At 30.7% G+C, this 21,589-nt stretch overlaps 1 protein-coding gene across 1 annotated transcript in view; it reads left to right on the top strand.

The window, feature by feature from the left end:
- LOC115882652 (cadherin-99C) overlaps nt 1–21,589 on the top strand; it is a 243,377-nt gene that overhangs the window by 120,538 nt on the left and 101,250 nt on the right. The window contains exons 5-7 of the mRNA XM_030900847.1: nt 13,385–13,507; nt 14,735–14,828; nt 15,156–15,319. Of these exons, the coding sequence (XP_030756707.1) occupies nt 13,385–13,507; nt 14,735–14,828; nt 15,156–15,319 (381 nt within the window). The remainder of the gene's footprint in view (nt 1–13,384; nt 13,508–14,734; nt 14,829–15,155; nt 15,320–21,589) is intronic.

Below are 21,589 nucleotides of genomic sequence, written 5' to 3'. Positions count from 1 at the left end.
CCTGTCGCGTTGTAACGTTTTTAGTTCGCTACATTTTTTTTTATATATAATATAATATGATGTCTGGCCTATCATCACCGGATTCCGTATCGTTCAGGCATAAGTTATTTGGCACGCTTGGCATAATTTTTACGTTCCCTAGTCGCCAACCCTGCTATCGTTTCGCTGTTCTGTGGAGGCGCGCGCTGTCAAGATCCTTGTTATATGTCAAGGCGGCTCTCCGCGCTTAACCTCACTTTTGTTCACCCGGCTTTTAGAAATGGTAATAATTGAAATCTTGCTGCAAAATCTGAATCAGCTGCCATTTCGAAGCTACAGGTAAAGATGAGTTATTATCTTTTATAGATTCGATATTATTATTGAATATTTTTAGGGTAGAGTTTTGGATTGATCCACCTTAACTCGGATTTGTATTTTGCTGACACGTTGGTGTACATTTGCTGTTGTCCTCCAGAATGTTAAATGGAAGAAAGGACAGTTTCTTTGTTTATTATTGAGCCCTCGGAAGTAATTCGAGGTAGGTTTATTTTGTTTATTAGATCTTGTTTGGTTTTAAACAAGAGTTTCGTATTTTTAGGGTCTTATGGACGGACTATTTACAAGGTACGGGCATTATCCAAGGTCCTAGTAGTATCCAAGGTACGGGTAGTGTTCCCCTGTACCGTTATCTTATGAACGTACATTATCTTATGGACGTACTGTGTCCAAGGTATGGGCAGGTGTCCCATATCTATGTATTGATTCCAAGGTTCGGGCATTATCCAAGGTCCTAGTAGTGTTCCAAGGTACGGGTAGTGTCCCCATATTGTCACAGTATGGATGTAGCGTAAGCCCCATGCTGCTTCGTTCCCATTTCTCAGTCTAGTCAGTAGTTACGGCTGTTGCAATTCAGGGTGTCCTCATTCTGGCCCCTTTTGTTGTATTGGATGGCCGAGTACAGAGATGCGAGACCACCTCACGCTGTTACTGTTTGAAGCAAGATTACATAAAGAACAGCTACGTGTAGATTTAAGTTCTAGTTTTACATTTAACATCTAAAACATTTTCAGTCTTAAACAATAACGTACATCTCTTAAGTAATATCATACAGACTATGTTTAGTGGTTAGATTGTTAAGAACATATTTAATATTATTTACATACATAGCTTTTACTCGACATATAACCACTATAATAATTATTAAAATTGTACAGGGTGGGTCAAATTCGACGCTTTTAAATGGAAACATCCTTTTCTATAGGAAATAGACGAAAACTAATATCGGTGTCTGGAGCTCAATTTTCATCAAAAACATGATGGTGAAAACCGCACATCAATATCTGTTACCGTTTCGGAGTTACAGGGTGTTTTTCAAAAATGTGCATTTTTAACAAATCGCTGTAACTTTTTGTTATGGAAAATTTTGTATTTCTATGAAAACATTTCCAAAGCACCTTTTTACGTAGAATTTAATGATTTAAGTATAATTTTTTTTAACATTAATAATTTAAGAGTTATCAACAGAAAAATTGATTTTTATTTGGGACACCCTCTATATTTTTAATTAACTGAAAAAGAATTTAAAATTACCTTTCCAAAAATATAGCACCCTTGATATTTTGTTATAATCCCCTTCGAAATACAGAGTTTTTAAAAGTTTGCCACTTTTAATTAGTAGGCTTTGGACCCCTTATTGATGATATGCCCTTAATGGAACTCGAAAACATATTTTTCCAGCAAGACGACGCACCGCCTTTGAACGCTGAATTTATTAGCAAATTTTTGCAGCCAATTTCAAGAATAATTGATAGCTAACCAAGATCCCAGCCGTTGGCCGTCGAGGCCGCCTGACTTAGAGCCCATGGATCTAATCCTATGGATATATTTTCGAATAAAGGTTCCTTATTCTTCCGTATAATCTAGACAAGAATTAAAAAATACTTAGCAGTTATGAAAGGGTATCTTTCACCCCCACTGAGTTAATGAATTCCGCGAGGAATGTTCAAAAACTACCCCGTCTGTCCATAACAGATATAAGGTTAATATGTCGAACACCTGTAGCAAAAATCTCATGTCTTGGTTTGGTATTTATTTTTATTGTTATTAGATATAGTTTAAATGTGTTGATGTTGGTTAAATATATTTTAAATTATTATAAAATTCTGCATCTCTCATAGCAAATATTATTTTCATTTTAATTGATGCTCGCAGCTAGAATTTTTTTGCATTACAGCCGGTGCCGTTCAAAGCCTACTTATTTAAAGCGGGCGAATTTTTATATACTCTATATCTTGTTATATTTTTGGGAAAGGTAATTTTAAATCCTTTTCAATAAATTAAAAATATACAGGGTGTCCCATATAAAAATCCAATTTTCTGTTGATAATTCTTAAATTATTAATTTAAAAAAATTATACTTAAACCATTAAATTCTACGTAAAAGGTGCTTTGGAAATGTTTTCATAAAAATACAAAATTTTCCATAGCAAAAAGTTACAGTGATTTGTTAAAAATGCATATTTTTGAAAAACACCCCGTAAATCCGAAACGGTAACAGATATCGATATGCGGTTTTCACCATCATGTTTTTGACAAAAATTGAGCTCCAGACACCGATATTAGTTTTTGTCTATCTCCTATAGAAAAGGGTGTTTCCATTTAAAAGCGTCGAATTTGACCCACCCTGTACAATGCTATTTACCATCAGGATACATCAGTGGCGTATCCAAGGTCAAAAAGGGGCAATTGCTCCCTCCAGACACGACTCGCGCCGGTCCTATTTATATTTTAAACAATAATTTAAATGACCCACCCTGTACAATGCTATTTACCATCAGGATACATCATGAATGAATATAGTCACTAGTTTTAAGTAATAAACAACTGTGTTTTCTTTCTCTGTACATGCCTGGCGCCCAATATCTATATTTTTTTGTTTTTTGTTATTGATTAGTTTTCTCTCTAGTGAAACACCTTACCCACGACTGTTCTCCGATGAAAAGCTGCCGTTCGCAGTGGTAATGTTTATAAAAAACGCTACAGTGTTAATCCACACCCAAAATTCCAAACACACGTGCTTTGATTAAGGCTTGATTAAGGTTTGCAGAGTTTCAGCATTTGCCATAAAACAGCGAGCAATTTGTTACAAAACCATATAAATTATATATCACTGTAATCACAAAACTTCAATCTATTTCCGTATTGTAACGGAATTTTAAATTAAGTCTTTATTTTTGAAAAAATTTAGTCCAAACATAAGGAATATTTTGTTGATGTTTGACCATCAAAATCTTAAAAATAACGAAGTTGTCTAAAAATGTGCTACAATACGAATATAGTATAATCGTTTATCTATAATTTCCTTCCTCATTTGTGTAAAAATACCTAGATAGTTTTACATAAAACGTTAAATACCGAATGTTTATTTAGCTTCTTTTTCGGACTAGTCGCGTAATATGCTCTTAAGATAGGTTAATCTATTATTATTTAATAGATTTTTTAGTTTTGTATTTTTTATTGTTTAATATTTTCTATCAAGACCGAATTTGTTGTTCCCCTTATTATCTCACTTTTTATTAAAAAAAAATAGACTAGACCAAAAAAAAATGTACTAGAATTGACTGTTTTGGCATATGAAACGTGGTTTATCATATCAAAAAGTTACAAGAGAATGACTACATGTGAAATCATAGAATACGGATTAGAACATCCAGATGAGGAATATAATAAATATTTTACAACACAGATTAACAGGGCACCTTGCTTCAAGATAAGGCAAGACTGAAAACAAAATTAGCCGTGTAGGCCAAGATTTAGATATTTATATTTTCTAATTACTTCCTACCATGGTATTTATACCGGATGCGTCTCAAAAGTGACTCACTTCTATAACTTTTTTTTCATATAAAAAAACGAGATTTGGAACATTTGTATATTACATAAATTAGGATTGATTGACGTATTCAATTGTTTTCGGTCACTTCCTGTTTCACCGGAAATGACTACAACGTTTGATTTTTAAATGGCACCCTCGGTAGTTTTTTACTTCATTCGACAGAAAATGACACTCTGAATAAAATAACATATCATATGTCAACTTTGACATTTTTGCATAGGTACGGTTTATTTGAAATTGTAACATGCGGCCCATAAAGACAATTTGGTTCGAAATTCCAAGTGTGTGGTACCAAATTATTAGTAGAAAAATGATTTTTCCAAATATGTTAATGAGCCACCCTCGTTCCATTTGAAAAAATTGAGATATGATTAAAAATACGATTTGGGCATCTTTTAACCGGTCATGTCACACACTAAAGACATTAGACGATCAAATTTATTTTTCCAAGGCTCTTTGATTAAAAGTTAGTGTTTTTAACACAGCGATGGCATTCTAGATTGAAATTTAAAATACAATTTTTCTTTATGCGAGAATGTCAAAAGTTGACATATGATATGTCATTCTATTCAGAGAGTCATTTTCTATCGAATAAATTAAAAAAATACCGAGGGTGCCATTTAAAAATAACTTGTGAAACTGAAACCAAACCAAATCTCGTTTTTTATCTGAAAAAATAAAAAAGTTATAGGAGGTGAGTGACTTTTCAGACGCACCCGGTATATGAGTGTTACAAGCTACCTGGAGTAATTTTAGCTGTTAATGTTTTTATAAGAAATAACGGTTAGGATATTTAGTTTAAGCTAACTGGCCAATTTGACAGATATTACAAGACATTTATATTATTTATAGACAGTTGCACCTAGCAAGGATTAGATGAAAAATCCGAATTATCGTATCATAAAATCTATATAAACTGTCTAATATATTTCTATTAAAGACAGGCATATAATAAATACTTCTAACTTCGATATACTATTACCTATTACAATAATTAACGGAAAATATTACTTAATTGATTACATCATAATTACTAGTAAATATTTTTAGGTAAATTAAAAGCAATTCACCGGTTCCTAGATACCTATATGGTTTTATACGATTAGTATATAAAGCATAAATCGTCGAAAAAAATTACAGTTAATTTGCTATTTATTTGTCTTTAACCTAATTTTATAGAACTGTTCTTTCGAAATTAACGATTAAACGGGTTTTGCAACCTTTCGTTTTTTATTTATTTTGCAGTGAACGATTTTTTACTTGTTTGGGTGTGTAGTATTAATTAAATAAAATTACCAGTGTTATAGTACATAGGTTTAGTAAATAAAACTTACGTATTAAAGATATGCATACTTAAAGCTTCCTATATACACTTCATGTTTTCCCTGTCAGTCTTACCTGTTCTGTCAAACACATCAAGTAAAACATTTGGTGTAGAAGGAAAAAAAAATTGTGTGTGCACTATGTACACTTTCTGTACGTCTGAGAACTCCAGTCAGGTACCTCTAGCCGAGTTTGGTTCCAATCAAACCATAATTAAGAAAAATCCTGATGATTTCGTCCATTTAGACGCATCGGTTCGAAACGTCAAGGGCGCCATCCTGTAGCCCGTCCCCAATTATGCCGAAATCGACCCACATTTTTCGTCAATATTGAATCCTTAGTCCCACCCTGATGAAAATGTAAACGAAACGTCGTATCCAACTTTGCAGGGTGGGACCCTGTGCACCGTCTCTCACATAGCCTACCCACCAAATTTGGTCGCGATAGGGCGACATCAAATTTTGACGTTTCTTACGTCAAAACTAACTGTTACAGTGGCACGTGTCGTACACGGTAAAGTTGGCCTTGGTCCAATCTATCAACATACCGAATTGCATTTAAATCGGACGATTTTTTGATTTGATTCATTGATGATGGGGTTTTGTAGAATACGAAACGTCGTCAAAATATCATAAAAAAATGTGGCTCGAAGAACCACATCTACATTGCGAGTTTCAGTCCCCTAGCTTATATAGGGCCCGAGTTACGACGCTTCAAGATCAAAAAGTTAACGTTACCACTTTTCCTCTCACGTCTCGCGTCTCATGTGTCATGGCCTTCAATTTTTATTCTCATCGCGCGTAAAGAAGTTTCACTTCAAAAATAATATAGATTTATTACAGCATCTTTAAAAACTAAACATCTAACACGAAATCATTCTTCTCTGTGTCAATATTATGAAACAATTTATACACAATAAATAATAGGATATTGTTGTTTTTTTCACACCATATATTCACAAAATCGTCCCACTAAGCCCGATTTGCATTTCCCTTGATCACCAGCAGTAAATTTCTCGCAAACCTGAATGAATATGCCTAAAACAGGTAAGGCAGGTTCAATTCAGTGATTCATTATATTGAACACCCTGTGTAAAACCCACGTAGAAATCCTGGTAAAGATCGTTGTAATGTACCAGACCCTTGAAATTCGTAATATCAAATTCAGTAAAAGTTATCAGTATGAGAAAATATTTATAAGAATCGGAAATAATTATATTTTTTACCTCTTTGTATAATATCCAATCGGTTGATTAGACAGATGGAATATATTGACTTTTACTAACCTATAACCCGATTTTGAACACTCTGCTTACTTTATGCTCTTATTAAGGGATTATCTATTATTATGTCTATTAGCACAGATTAGGTATCCTATAAGTATACAGATTAAAATCTTGTCCCTAATTCGTGGTACGAAAATTGTTTTTATGACGATGTGCAAACTGAGTTTTTTTTCTTTTACATTACATTATTTACTTACTTACATTGTAACAAACATCATAATTATAACCCTGTTAATAATTAATAATGCTTTTTATTAAAAATATATTCCGGTTTATTCTAAAATATAAGAATTTTAAAATGATATTACATTATGAAACAATATTTTTTAATATACCGGGTCTCAAAAGTGGTATCAACTCTATAACTTTTTTTATTTTTTCAGATAGAAAAACAATTCTGATCGCGTTAGTAGGTATATAAACATAAATTAGGATTTATTGACGTATTCAATTGTTTTGGTCTCTTCCTGTTTCACCGAAATGATTACATCTTTTGAGTTTTTAAAGGCACCCGTCTATATTGCTACTTTATTCGATAAAAAATGACACTCTGAATAGAATGACTATATCATCATCAACTTTTGACATTGTCTCTTTATAAAACATATCCTATTTTAGAATTTCAATCCAGTTTTTTCAATCCACTAAGTATTTAATCAAAAGCCTTGGAAAATAGTTTTGATCGTCTAATAGGTTTCGTGTCTTGTCTAAGCCGGTTAAAAGATGTACAAATCGTATTTTTAATCATACATATGTCAATTTTTTCAAATGGAACAAGGGTGACTCATTAGCATATTTGGAAAAAGCATTTTTTTATGAATATTGATGAGTCAAATTGGTATTATTGAACCGCGTGTTACAATTACAATTAACGTTATTGCGAAATGTTGCGTTGACATATGATATGTCATTCTATTCAGAGTTGTTCAGTAGTTTCTATCGAAAAAAAAGTAGAAATATACCGAGGGTTTGTATTAAAAAATTAAAAGTTATAGTCATTTCCGCTGAAACAGGAAGTGACCAAAAACAATTGAATGCGTCAATCAATCCTAATTTATTTCATATTTTAAACATACTCAAATCTTGTCATTTTATTTGAAAATATAAAAAATTTATGGGGATAAACCACTTTTGAGACGCACCCGGTATAATAAAGTGTAGTACCGAGTTAAATAAATGTAGTTTTTATTTTTATCCACTTCCTATCACCTTCCTTGCTTAATGGAACAGATTTGTTTTCTCTAATTTTACATAATAAGACATCACTTAACCAGAAAAAAAATTACAACAATCATATTTTTTTTTCTCTCCTGTCGCCGATTCTATTTATATCTGTGGAATAGATCCTGTTTTGATTAATATTAGGGGTTGTAAATGTTTGACTAAAATTAATAATTTATTATTAATTTCAAAATTACCTAATTTCGATTGTAAAATTTCTAGGAGAATATATGATTTTTTACATCTAAACTTTAGATGTAAAAAAGGCTTTAACTTCATAGTTCCCCTCTTCCCAAGAAGGTATGGAGCAAGGTATGGAGACATCGACGTCTTCCAACATTTTTATTATTTTTATCAAAAATGGACTCACATTGTTTTTTCTAAAGTTTTACAAAATAAACCTGTCCTAAATCTTAATAAAATATCAAAAAGTTTAAATACGATATATTTTTCAATTTAATTATAGCTTCATTAAATAAAAAAAACTACCCATTTATGATACGGAGAGTTCAGGTGTACTTGAGAAACGAAAGACAGTGTTGTGTTTCTCGGCAGAGTACGTCGGGGAACGACCGTTACGACAGATCGACAACCTATCTATCGCTCGTGTAAATACTGTTATAACGCTATTCGGTTTAACAACAATAACTAAGACAGTGTCTGACCGCGCTGTGCCAGCTATTTATGAATGAGATGCTCAGTCTATGTTTTTATTTTAACTATGTCACCCAACCCTTGGAACTCGTAATATCAAATTCAGTAAAAGTTATCAGTATAAGAAAATATTTATAAGAATCGGAAATAATTATATTCTTTACCTCTTTGTATAATATCCAATCGGTTGATTAGACAGATGGAATATATTGACTTTTACTAATAACCCGATTTTGAACACTCTGCTTACTTTATGCTCTTATTTAAGGGATTATCTATTATTATGTCTATTAGTTTCCATGTATTTATTTATAGATTACTAAATGTTCATCGAGTTTGTTGTTATATCTTTGAATATGTTTGAAAATCTATTTCTGGTGTTCTTGCGCTATTTCTGTCAAATTTGTCATAAAGTTTTTAAGTTTTAACATGTCGCGTTTTTCTTTCAAACAACCAAAGCCGCCTATTAAAAAAACGATTTTTACAAATTATGTGCATTTAAAAGCCACTATGCATATACCATTTTGTCTCCAATGTTGTCCAACTTATACAGGGTGGTCCGAATTTTATTCCGGAAACATCGGCAACATATTCTGCAGATAAAAGTAAGTCAAAAAGTTCGTATAAATGTATGTCCTAAAATGCGAAATGCTTAGTTTCTGAGATACAGGGTATAAAAGTTTCATTTTTATTTCGATTTTTTTCCAAATAATTTCTGCAGTAACGTCAATATTTGCATGAAAATTGGTGTCTGAAAGTTTATTGACATGAGAAATTTGATTTTGATGTCAATCTGACTCCTCCTAGTAGAGGGCGCCAACATATTTTTTAACTGGTTTGAAGAGTAATAACTTTTCGTCCGTACCTGTATAAAACTACTGAGTAAAAAAATATACATTTACGACGTTTTTTACGTAAAAAATGCTTTGGTAAAAATCGCTACGAGTATTGGTTTTCGAGATATTTGGAATTGAAATTATCAATACCTGTCATCATTGACATGATGACTAAATAGCGACTGAAATCATAAATTTGAAAGTTTTTGTGCCAAAAGTTCAAGAGAAACTATTTTATCATCATTGTTTTGCAGAAAAATTTATGATTAAGATAAAAAAATAAAAATTTCCCAAATTTATTATTTCAGTGAATTTAACTATTTACTCAACATGTTTATTTTTCGTCAATAATGACATGTATTGACTATTTCCATTCTAGATATCTTGAGAACGGTTGCTCGTAGCGATTTTTACAAAGAGATATTTATTACGTAAAAAATCATAGAAATGTATATTTTGTTCCTCGGTAGTTTTATACAGGTACGGACAAAAAGTTATTACGCTTCAAAACAGTTAAAACACATGTAGGTGGCGCCCTCTACCAGCAGGAGTGATATTGACATCAAAATCAAATTTTTCATGTCAAAAAACTCCTAGACACCAATTTCCATCCAAATATTGACGTTACTTCAGAAATTATTTGGAAAAAATCGAAATAAAAATGAAACTTCTACACCCTGTATCTCCGGAACTAAGCATTTTAGGAGATACATTCATACGAACTTTTTTACTTATTTTTATCTGCAGAATATGGTGCCGAAGTTTCCGGAATACAGTTCGGACCACCCTGTATGTGGAAAAACCATTCATTGAGTCAATTTATCGAACAACCCTCGTAGTGATTGATTCAGAACCTTGAAATCGCGCTGGACCCTCCTAGTTATTCAGATAATTAAAATGTCACAATGCCATTTTGCATTTCAGCCGATTCACGCACCAACTGAGTTCTTGTTCTTATTTTTTCTTCACTGGCTTGGCTCTCTTTCATTCTGTCTAGCTCAAACGAAATAATAGGCTATAATAATAGGAATATAGCTAGTAATAGGAATATCGTTAGGTGTTATTATCGTGTCTTGTAAAAGGTTGTTGCATTTTTATTGCTTAATTGGTTTGAACTTCTAGCTTTTGTGATATAGATCTTGCATAAAAAAGGTGGTATGTTTACAAAATGTTTCAGAGAAAATGACAAATTCGTCAAATGAAAATTTGTGATGACCAATAATTCTAAATATGGAAAATTTTGTTTAAAATTTAATTTTTTATGATACACTATACAATAATTAAGACTTTGAAAATTATTGTTATTGAATACATGTTGGTATTAAAGAACTGGACAAATCGCAAGGTCATAATTCATATAGAATAAAAATATGATAAAAAGTTAATTAAGTTTTGGAATAAGTATGAAATTATGCAGTTTAATTTGTAATAATCAATTTAATACGGAAATTCACATAAAATATACAGGGTTGTTCACCACATACGACACGGAGTACTGTAGCTAAACGATTAGATTTTTACAAATTGTAAGTTTTGGGTTCGTTGAAGGACTATTAGAGCTACAATTTAAAAATATTTTTACAAGATACAGAGTGTAATAAATAAAAAATATCAAAGTTGTATTTTTTTAAATGGAACACCCTGTATATTATTGCATTTTTAGTTTCTACGATTAAAATAAAGGTAAATTTTATTAAGGTTTATTACACTTAAACCTTACCGTTTTTGAAATATTTTCAATTTTACGAAATTGCAATATAAATTTTAAGGCTTCATTTCTCCGAGGATATCAAACTTTTTAATACTAAATATTTACTGAAGTTTATTTATTGATCAGTTATTGTGTTGCAATAATAAAAAATTATACCACCTTATATAGAGTGTCTAAAAATTTATTTTAAATAATTACTAGCTTTAAACGGCAACTTATTTACTTTAAATAGAACACCCAGTATATTTTATGAGAATCAAATGCACAATTTAATTGTCTATCAAATTGTGTTATACCATTTCTCACCTATACCTTTAAGTTTTCGTAGAAAATGCATTTTCTTATAATTTAGACCTCATTTATTAATATACCCATGGAATATTGACATTTTAGATTGTTTTATAACAACAAATGTACAAAATGTACAGACTAATAATACAGAGTAAGACATAATAATACAGACTCGAATAAGACAGAGTAATATTATCGTTTTACTAAAACGATAATATTACTAACATTTGTATGCTAAAAAGAAAACTATTTAAATCTTTATAAAAGAGTATACCATTAATTAAATATACCACCAGTATTTCCGCCCAAATACTAATTAACTACATACTTTTGTGTTCGTTAATAAATTATTCTAAATAAATGTGGATTTGAATCAGAAATCAATATAATAATAAGTTATGAAAATGAACGTCTCTGTTGTTATAAATAAGCATTTGTCAACAAATTAAATATAATTTTTAAGGTGTTACTTTTTACCACACTGTCTAATACACATACATAATTCAGTTTTTTAGTATTTGGAGCAATTATTATTAATCAACGCAAACAGTCAATTAATGTAGTTTGAATACTGAAATCGTATTAATTGGTTCTCTTTAACAAATATTTAAACAGTTTTTTTTAATTTTTTAATGAAATAAACGAAATATATCGACAATATTAGTATCTGTACTCTTTAAAAATTTGGTACATCTTTAAAAATAATCTAAAATGTCAGTATTCCATGGGTATATTGATAAATGAGTTCTAAATTACAAGAAAATGCATTTTCTACGGAAACTTGAAGAAATAGGTAAAAAATGGTATAATACAATTTGATAGACAATTAAATTGTGCATCTGATTCGCATAAAATCTACAGGGTGTTCCATTTAAATTTAACAAGTTATTGCCGTTTAAAGCTAAGTAATTATTTAAAATACATTTTAGACACTCTGTATAAGGTAGTAAAGTTTTATTATTGCAATACAATAACTGATCAATAAATAAATTTCAGTAAATATTTAGTATTAAAAACTTTGATATCCTCGGAGAAATGAAGCCTTAAAATTTATACTGCAATTTCACAAAATTGAAGATATTTCAAAAAACTACATGTAATAAACGTTAATCAAATTTACCTTTATTTTAATCGTAGAAACTAAAAATGTAATAATATATAGGGTGTTCCATTTAAAAAATAAACTTTGATATTTTTTATTTTTGGGATACTGTATCTTGTATTTATTTGGGATTGTAGCTCTGTATCCTTCAACGAACCCAAAACTTACAATTTGTAAAAATCTGGCCGTTTAGCTACAATACTCCGTGTCGTATGTGGTGAACAACCCTGTATATTCTGGAAAAACACCCCTGCACTATTCAGTAAGTAATCTATAATAAAGTTATGACTATTTTTAACAAATTTGAAGATTCTAAAACACATTTATTCAAAAAAACGTCTTCAGTTAGAAATTTTGCATAATTGCTGAATGTCCAGCAAATTGCATTGGGTCGATCCACTATGCGGCGTGGCGTCCGTTTGTCATTCATCATTCTCTCAAACCAATAATATTGAAATAGCATCGTCATTTTTGAAATAAACCAATAAAACTGGTTAAAAACAACAAGAGATGACATGAAATAAATGGATTGGTACGGACGTCATCTGCATTTTTTCTATCATCGTCTGTCGAAATCCTAATTGAGAAAAAAAAAACAGTATATTATCGAACAAACAAACTAGCTCCACTTTTGCTTGCTATTTCCTTTAATAGATAACAATAAATAACTATGATTTCGCATCGTGAAAGCCCACAATAAGTTACGATCTGAATTGTTTCAATATGAACTCGAAACAATATTTTGTACATCGTTTACGTTTTCAGCTTTACACTCTATTAAATTTACACAATAATCTTATTATTATCATGTCCATTTATTGTCAGTTTTGTTTCCTAATACTTTCAATAAAATATTTAGAACAAGTTTCAATATATTGTTTCAGAAACTTTCGATTTATAGACAAAGAATTTACTTATTGTGTCAGAAAATATGATTCGAGTCTTTTTGTGGTTATTATTCATACAAAATAAGATGTTAAATAAAAATAACTGTGACGGTAACTGAGGATATTTTTTTACACTCTAAACAACAAGAAAGTGTGTTTTAAACAAATATTGTAATATATTTTTTTTTCTTTTTTTTCAGTTAATATGTACGATAAGAGCGACTCATAAAATTAAGACAATTCCTGTGATAGTAAGACTGACAGATATCAACGATAATAGCCCACAATTTGTAGGAACGCCCTACGAAACTAGCATATCAGAAGTAAGTACAACACACTTAGATTATACCAGTGTTGCATACATTAATAAGGATGTACGCTGCTTATTTTTATATAAATATACAGGGTGTTCCTTAATGACATGCTAACATTTAAAGGGATGATTCTTAGATCTAGTCTAAGAAAAAAAAATCATATGAATATCTGGAATATATTAACTTTTGAGATACAGGGTGGTAAAATTTTCTATTTTTTTTTCATCACAACTCTAATGAAATTTGTTACATTTTTTCTATGCATCAAAATACATTTTTTTGATGCACATAAAAAATTATCTTTTAATTTCCTTCGAGGCTAAATAAAACACTAAATCACCACAATACACCAAAGGTTCCAACACCCCCAACTGTAATAATATATCTATAATAACATCAGAGTTTTTATGAAAAAACAAATTAGAAAATGTTACTACCGTGTTTGTCAAAAGTTAAGATATTATGATAATAAAAAAAATGCTTTAAATATTAGCATGGTTATTAAGTAACAGTTTGTATATTTAATTCAAATTGAAAATGTATCATATCAATGTTCAAATTAAATAATAAATATAACACATTTAAGCTTCATTGAAAACTTCGAAATTAGTGGAATAAATTTGTGGTTTCAATCATATTTTATACTAATGAATTTGCGATAAATTCACAATGTTTAAAAAATACAATAATTAAAATTAATAGAATATCCTAGCAACAGCTTGTGGTAGTCAGTTTGTATCCATAGCGAAAGCCTAATACATAAAAACCTTACAAAACAATATTCTTTTGATTTACAACCACAATTCGTCTTGATGGATGGTAATCAAAGGCTAAAAAGACATTACTCGCAAATTTTAAAGTATAATTAGTGGAAAAAGTAGTAGTTTTAACTTTTTCTACTAATTGAAAATTACTACCACTAATTTTGAAATTAGAGGAACAAATTTCTACGCTAATTGAACCCACTAATTTATTTTTATTCCACAATTTCGAGGATCTGAACGAAGCTTTATAATCCTCGATTAAAGGTTTACATTGCTCATTAGTACAGAACGACATGATATTAAAAATATATTCAATTACATGATCATTAGCGCCTGGTAACGCTAATGATCAAGTATACTAATAAACATTATTTCTTGTCCAGATTATTTAATTTCACCCGCATTTAACTCGCATTTAATTAGTTTTATAGACATAATCTACAGGATATATTTTGTTTTTATTTCCTTCTAGCTAACGCCTATAGGAACGACGATTTTTCAAAATATCAATGCCAAAGACAAAGATACCGGAGTGAATGGACAAGTTGAATATTCCATAATCAAAGGTATAAATATCTTATTTTAAGTAACTATAATTAATCATATATCTATATTGGTTTAATCAAAATAACTTACGACAATGCTTATTTTACCTGTCTTTATATAGAAAAAAATATCTATAAAGAAAGATATACAATTGGTCCAAAAATCTTCAGTAAACTGGTGTAAAGAGTTTTCTTTTACATAAAATGTTAAAGGAAATTGTACAATTTGTTCAAAAATATTCGATAAACTGTTATACCTTAAGGTTTTTAAAGAATAAAATGTAAATATAGACTCAAAGGTTTCGAGTAAAGTAATATTAATAATAACATTGTTTTAATATAATTTAGGAACCGATATACCACCAGACGAAGGTATGGGACGTCAAAGGATCCACAGCGAAGATGGATACGGATACTTTAGTATAAATTATCCTCACCAGGGTCAAGTTACAGTTAACAAAACTCTGGATTTCGAAAAAACCCAGAGATACTTCCTCACTATTTTAGCCACGGTAAGTAGGTATGCGAATATATCCAGCAAAGATATCAAAAATGAAACACACTGTATCACTGATAATTTTATATAAAGAAGGAAATGCAACAAAAAGGCAATATAATATTATTTTTTCAGATAAAAAAACGAGATTTGTTATATATTAGTATATGACATAAATTAGTATTGATTGACGTATTTAGTTGTTTTTGGTCACTTCCTCTTTGGTATATTTTTACATTATTCGATAGAAAATGACACTCTGAATAGGATGGATATATCATATGTCAAATATTGACATTTTCGCTTAAAAACAAATCGTATTTTAAATTTCAATCTATAGTACCATGGATGTGTTAAAAACACTAATTTTTAATCAAGGGGCCGTGACTTCTATGAGAATACTTTTTGTTTTATAAGATCTTTCCAGACTAATCTGTCTTCAGCTCAATGGATAGCTGAGTTTAGGGGTAGACCCGTTGTTTGTCTTACTTGATCGATCCATTTTGTTGGGGACCGACCTCTACATCTTTTTTCTTGGACATCACCAGTTATAATATTTTTTTCCATGTTGTCGGCAGGTCTTCGAGCAATATGTCCAAAGTACTCGAGAATGCGTTTCAGACAGATAGCCGAAAGAGATGCTGAGCTCAATAACGAACCTAACCTAATCTACCTGTCCAGGGTATTCTCAGCATACGTCTGTAGCACCACATTTCAAAGCTGTCTATCATGCGCCTTGTCATCCGATGCTTTGATGGTCCAGGATTCCACTCCATAAAGAAATATTGAGAAGAAAATTTTATGCAGCAAATTCTTTTTTGTGTGTGTTGTTATCAATCTGATCTGCCATATTCTTGTAAGACGCGTTGTGGCAGTTTTTGCTAACTGTATTCTGCGTCTAATTTTTATTTTACAATTTTACAATGTTGATATATGATATGTCATTCTATTCAGAGTGCCATTTTCTATCGAATAAAGTAAAAAAATACCAAGGGTGTCATTTAAAAATCAAAAGTTGTAGTCATTTCCGGTGAAACAGGAAGTGACAAAAAACAATTGAATACGTCAATCAATCTTTTGAACATAACTACCACTAATTTTGTCTTTCTGAATGCTTACATTGATATTACAGAAAGAAACTTTTACGCTAATTGAAACCACTAATTTATTCGATTAATTTCGAGGTTATGAATGAAGCTTAAGTTTAGAGGATTGCATGTTCCAAACTAAAAATATGCAATCAATGCTGCAGTAAGACAAATTAGCCAATAAAAAAGCAGAATTAATTTTATGTTGCGTAACATTGCTTTAATTGAATTATTAACGCCAAGTAATTAAGAAATAATGAAATTATATAACTTCCTCAAAGTAAAATGCTAGCGATAAAACAATAATATGAACGTAAAAACTAATAAGACCTGCCTGAGAGAAACAATAGTCATTAAAAGATATAACTTTACATGAACTAAGAATAGACTATTAGTTTTTACGATTTTCTCACAATGGGAAATGTGGAAATTTTTATTTAAACCGGTAGTAAGTAGTTATTTAGTTAGGTATATTTTTATATACCCTCTCAGGGCAAGCGAAATCTTGGGTCGGTGTTTTGTACTTTTTCGCGAAAATTTTGGATTTTTTATTTATATTTTATTTTTTTTGTACGCAAAAAAACATCATTGACGTATTTCTGTGGTCGAACTATAACTCAATTTGACCGCATTTTCAAGCTCCAGAAGAGAGCTGTTCGATATTCACTGGGACTAAACAGCAGAACTCATTGGCAGGACTTTTTTTAAAAAATTAAAAATATTAACTCTTCCTTCCTTATTTATATTTGAATGCGTTTGCCTAATACGTAAGCATGTATCAGCTTCTCAAGAAAGGCCATCTCACACTTATCCACTCAGGAACGCGGAGCAAGATCTTTATCTACCTGCCCCACGCTCAGAGTTAGTTAAAGTTCAATATTATACAACTCGAAAAAATGCACAATCACCTGCCATTTGAAATCAAATCCATAACATCATTTTCTTCATTTCGCAAAGCATTGAAATCTTATTTACTAGACAAGGCTTTCTACGCCGTAAATGACTTATATTTTGATAATCGAATTTGATCTTGTAAACACTGGTCTAATATTTGCTAGTACTATATTTACCATTGATATGAGGTCATTGATATTTAGTAAGTATAAACTTACTAAATATTCTGGAATCTTGTTTTTATTTTTTTGTTCTTTGACATTGTAAACATTTATAAATGTTTTTTTTAAACAATAAGACTGACAATGTTATTTGTATAATGTTTTGTAGTCTCTTTTGTTTGTTTGTTTGTTAACTTTACCTTTGTCTACAAATTGTAAAATTTGTTGACAATAAAGGCACTTTATTTATTTATTTACTATCAGTTAAAATACTTGCACTTATTTCTGGGACACCCTGTATTTAAAGTAAAATAACTTGGCGACCAGGGTGCATCATTAGATTAAGAATAAGGTCGTGCATCTACCATGTACCTGTGAATGCGGTGAGCCGGAAAAGGCAAGTTGGACACTCTTTATAGGGATCGGCAAGACAAGAAATCTTGTCTTGACAAGCAATTTCTTGTCTTGTCAAGCAATTTCTTGTCTTGTCAAGCAATTCTTGTCTTGTCTTGAAATATTTTCAAGTATTATTAAAAATCTTGTCTTGGCCATTTCTTGAGAGTTGATTTCTTGTCATGATTCAAGAAATCTTGAAATTTCTGGATATCTTGACAAAGGGGAACCCCCGTTTAAAATTCGTTTATTAAAGGGAACCCCCTGTTTAAAAGTCGCGGTGAGATTGGTTAATGTGATGTTTATGCTTTATGCGTAAAATCGAGGGTCGTGCATCTAATTTTCAAAAATTCAAAAACTTTGGGCTCATTATACTACAGTAGCCCAAATCATCAGATTTACATAATTTTGTTAATTATTATTATCTAACATTAAAATGAGTGATTGTGATGGTTCCTTGAGCAGCAAATCTGAGCCATTCGTAATTGAATCTGGTGCAGAACACCTACCACCTCAGACACCTGGACGTAGAAGTTTAATTAGTGACTTTGACAGTAGTGACAGTGATAGTACTACTACTTCAGGGGCGGGAAAGTGAAATAGCAAAAGCGGTTCCACCGTTTCCACGGAAATCTCAAATAAAATAGTTCCAGCCCTAGCCACTAGGTGGTAGTGCAATTAATTTTTAGGTTAAGAACTTGCTACTAGTTATTGCCAAATGGCTGTAAATCAGATTTTTTGTAGTTTCCATAGTTTCCAACGGCCATTGTCATATTATTGTCAAATTCTCAAAAAATTGTCGTTGTCATAGCGCCAATCATAATATTATCAAATAAATGATTTTCAAAACGTTTTTCAAACTATAATTTGTTATATGTGTTTTAATTAGACAATTCCTTGTGTTTCTGGCCCTAAAAATATAATGTAAGTTTTTATTTTTGCCATCATTTAAGTACCTATTTATATTTACTCCATTTACAAAACTTTGAGCGTATTACGTTGGTCTTGTTGTATTATAATAAACGATGTTTTATTATTTGACTTATAAATAAGAACTTTAAATAATAAATAATATTTCACATGTTTGGCTTTAATTTTATTTAATAATTGTATAATTATACTGTTAAATCTTATTTTTACACATCACAACGATACTTGTTATTAGTATTGTTGAATTTGTGTAAAAAATAATATTTAATAATCAAATTTAATTATTTTAGAGTAAAATTCAATAAATACGCTCATTTAAAAAGCCCGCGCTTCGATCCATTTATAACAAGCCCTACTCAATAGATGGCGCCACTTCTGTAGGACCATTTCTCAGTATGGCAGAGTCCATTCTTTTTCTAGCTAGGTATATTCTTTGACTACTACAGATAAACAACAATGACAAAAGCTACTCTACTTCAGTTTCGTACATTAAAATGTATTATTTTTTTTATTTTAAAAGTTTTACGTTAATTCAAAAGTTTGTATGCCACAAGTAGATCCGCTTTGCAAAGTTTTTTATTCTAATATCGTAAGCCATAACAAATCCAAAAATTATAAAAAAAAGCATTCAAAAATTAAAAAATGATTAGGCATTAAAATAGGTTCCAAATTAATTTGGCCACAGTATGTCAACTTTGGACATCCGACTTTGGACGTACCTACTTATGTCAACTTTGGGCATTGGACATCCGACAAAGTGCCGCTTCGTACAAATATTTTTTTTGCTTTATACCTAAGTACTCGTAAATGAGTATTTCCTTTTATATTTTATATTTTCAAGAAATTTCAAGATTTTCTTGATTTCTTGTCAAGAAATCTTGATCTTGAGAAGTAATTTCTTGTCTTGTCTTGAAACCAAAAATCACTTCTTGTCTTGATCTTGTCTTGAAATCAAGACAAGATCAAGAAATTATTAAGAAAATGACGACCCCTACTCTTTTAGTACAATTTAGTGTAATGTTACACGTATTAAGTTTTATAATAAGTCTATTAAATAAATAATTAAAAAAATACTATAGAAACCCAACAAACCCGCCTCTGATTTATTTTTTTAACCTTCCGACCTTATTGCAAATAAGATTACACCGCGCTGTCATAGATAGTTATCTGAAATGAGTTTGCCAAGTGTGATGGATGATCTACAATTTGCTGTCTTGCTGGTGGTAATGGTTGGGGTTCAAATATAATATTGGTTGTTTATGGTTTGCCCTATATCCTTAAAAAATTAGTGTATAGGATTGGATGGAAATAATGTTTCTTTTGTACAGGGGGCTCTAAAATAAGTAAGATAAACAAGGGGGGACAAGGTCTTTTTTTGCAATAAAAATAGTAATTTGTTAAAACGACTCGATTTATTTTGTTTATTATTCTAAATTCAAACATTACAATATGATCTAGACAATTTTACTATATTTTTATAACTTTGCAAACAAATCACTTTTGATAATAGCTTATTTTGACAAAATCAAGCTAAATTTGCTGACAACTATATATTGGGACAGCACAACAAGAAATTTGTTTAATACGGAGTTGCATCACCTTTCGCCTTAACAACTGCCTGAACTCTTAATGGCATTGTATTTACTAAAGATTGGCACATTTGAGGAGAAAAATTATCCCAAATTTCCTGCAGTTTTGTCCGCAAATCAAAAATTGTTCGTTGAGGGTGGTTTCTTAAATATTGTTTCATTTTATGCCACACAGTTTCTATAACATTGAGGTCCGGACTACTTGAAGGATGGGATAGAACTTTTGTATTATTATTACCGAACTAATTTTTAGCTGATCTTGCTGAATGGCACGATGCTCAATCTTGTTGGAAAATATAGTCTTCGTTTGGAAACAATTCTTGAGCACTAGGCAAAAGTGAGGTCTCAAGAATATGTTGATATTTTTGGGCGTTAACAGTGCCATCTATAAAATTTAATTTGCCCAAACCTCTTGCTGATATGCAACCCCAAACCATAATCCCCTTAGGAAATTTAACAACCCTCTTTAAGCAATATTTATGAAAGGCTTCTGCTTTATTTCGTATTATTCGTTTTCGATGATCTCCAACGCAAACATCAAATTTAGACTCATCACTAAATATGACCTTATTCCAATCATTATGTGTCCACGATAATTTAGATTTTGCCCAATTGTAGCGATTTTTCTTTTCCATTTCTGTCAGTAGCGGTTTTTCTTTGGCCTAAATAAAAATTTGTGTCAATAATCTTCAGGTAATTGATTATCCACACAAAATAAAGTTTACCTTGTAAAACCCCAGACCGCATTTGTGGATATATTTTCGGCAACATTCTCTTGATATATTTAAACCAGTTACAGTATTCCATTTAACTGTTACTTCGCGAAGAGTACTTCTTCTCGCAGACTTGCAACTTTTTACTAAATTTCGTAAATCTCTCTGAGATACAACTTTTTGGCCTTCCCGAACTTTTACCTCTAACGTCTACGTTGGCAGATTCACCATATTTTTTTATTACATTAAAGATCGTGGTTGTTGAAATAGGTACTTAAATCATCAGAAATTTTTCGAATTGTTTTTCCAGTACTGTATTGACGAATGATAATTTCGCGTAGTTTTTGATTTGTAGCTTTTCCACGGACCATTACTTTGGATTAAATTAACAAAATTGAAAATTAAAAAAATTAAAATTTCTTACAGTAAATCTCAGTATCGAGTCACTTACAAGCTGTCAATGCTGAAGTAAACAGTTTGCCACATTTGTGACGTTTATAGCAAAGCCGCCTATGATT

The sequence above is a fragment of the Sitophilus oryzae genome, unplaced genomic scaffold, assembly GCF_002938485.1.
Source record: "Sitophilus oryzae breed Bouriz unplaced genomic scaffold, Soryzae_2.0 scaffold_179_pilon_pilon, whole genome shotgun sequence".
In the NCBI taxonomy this organism is placed as follows: Eukaryota; Metazoa; Arthropoda; class Insecta; order Coleoptera; family Curculionidae; genus Sitophilus; species Sitophilus oryzae.
Note: the sequence above shows the minus strand (reverse complement) of the source record. Positions and strands in the feature narration are given on the sequence as shown.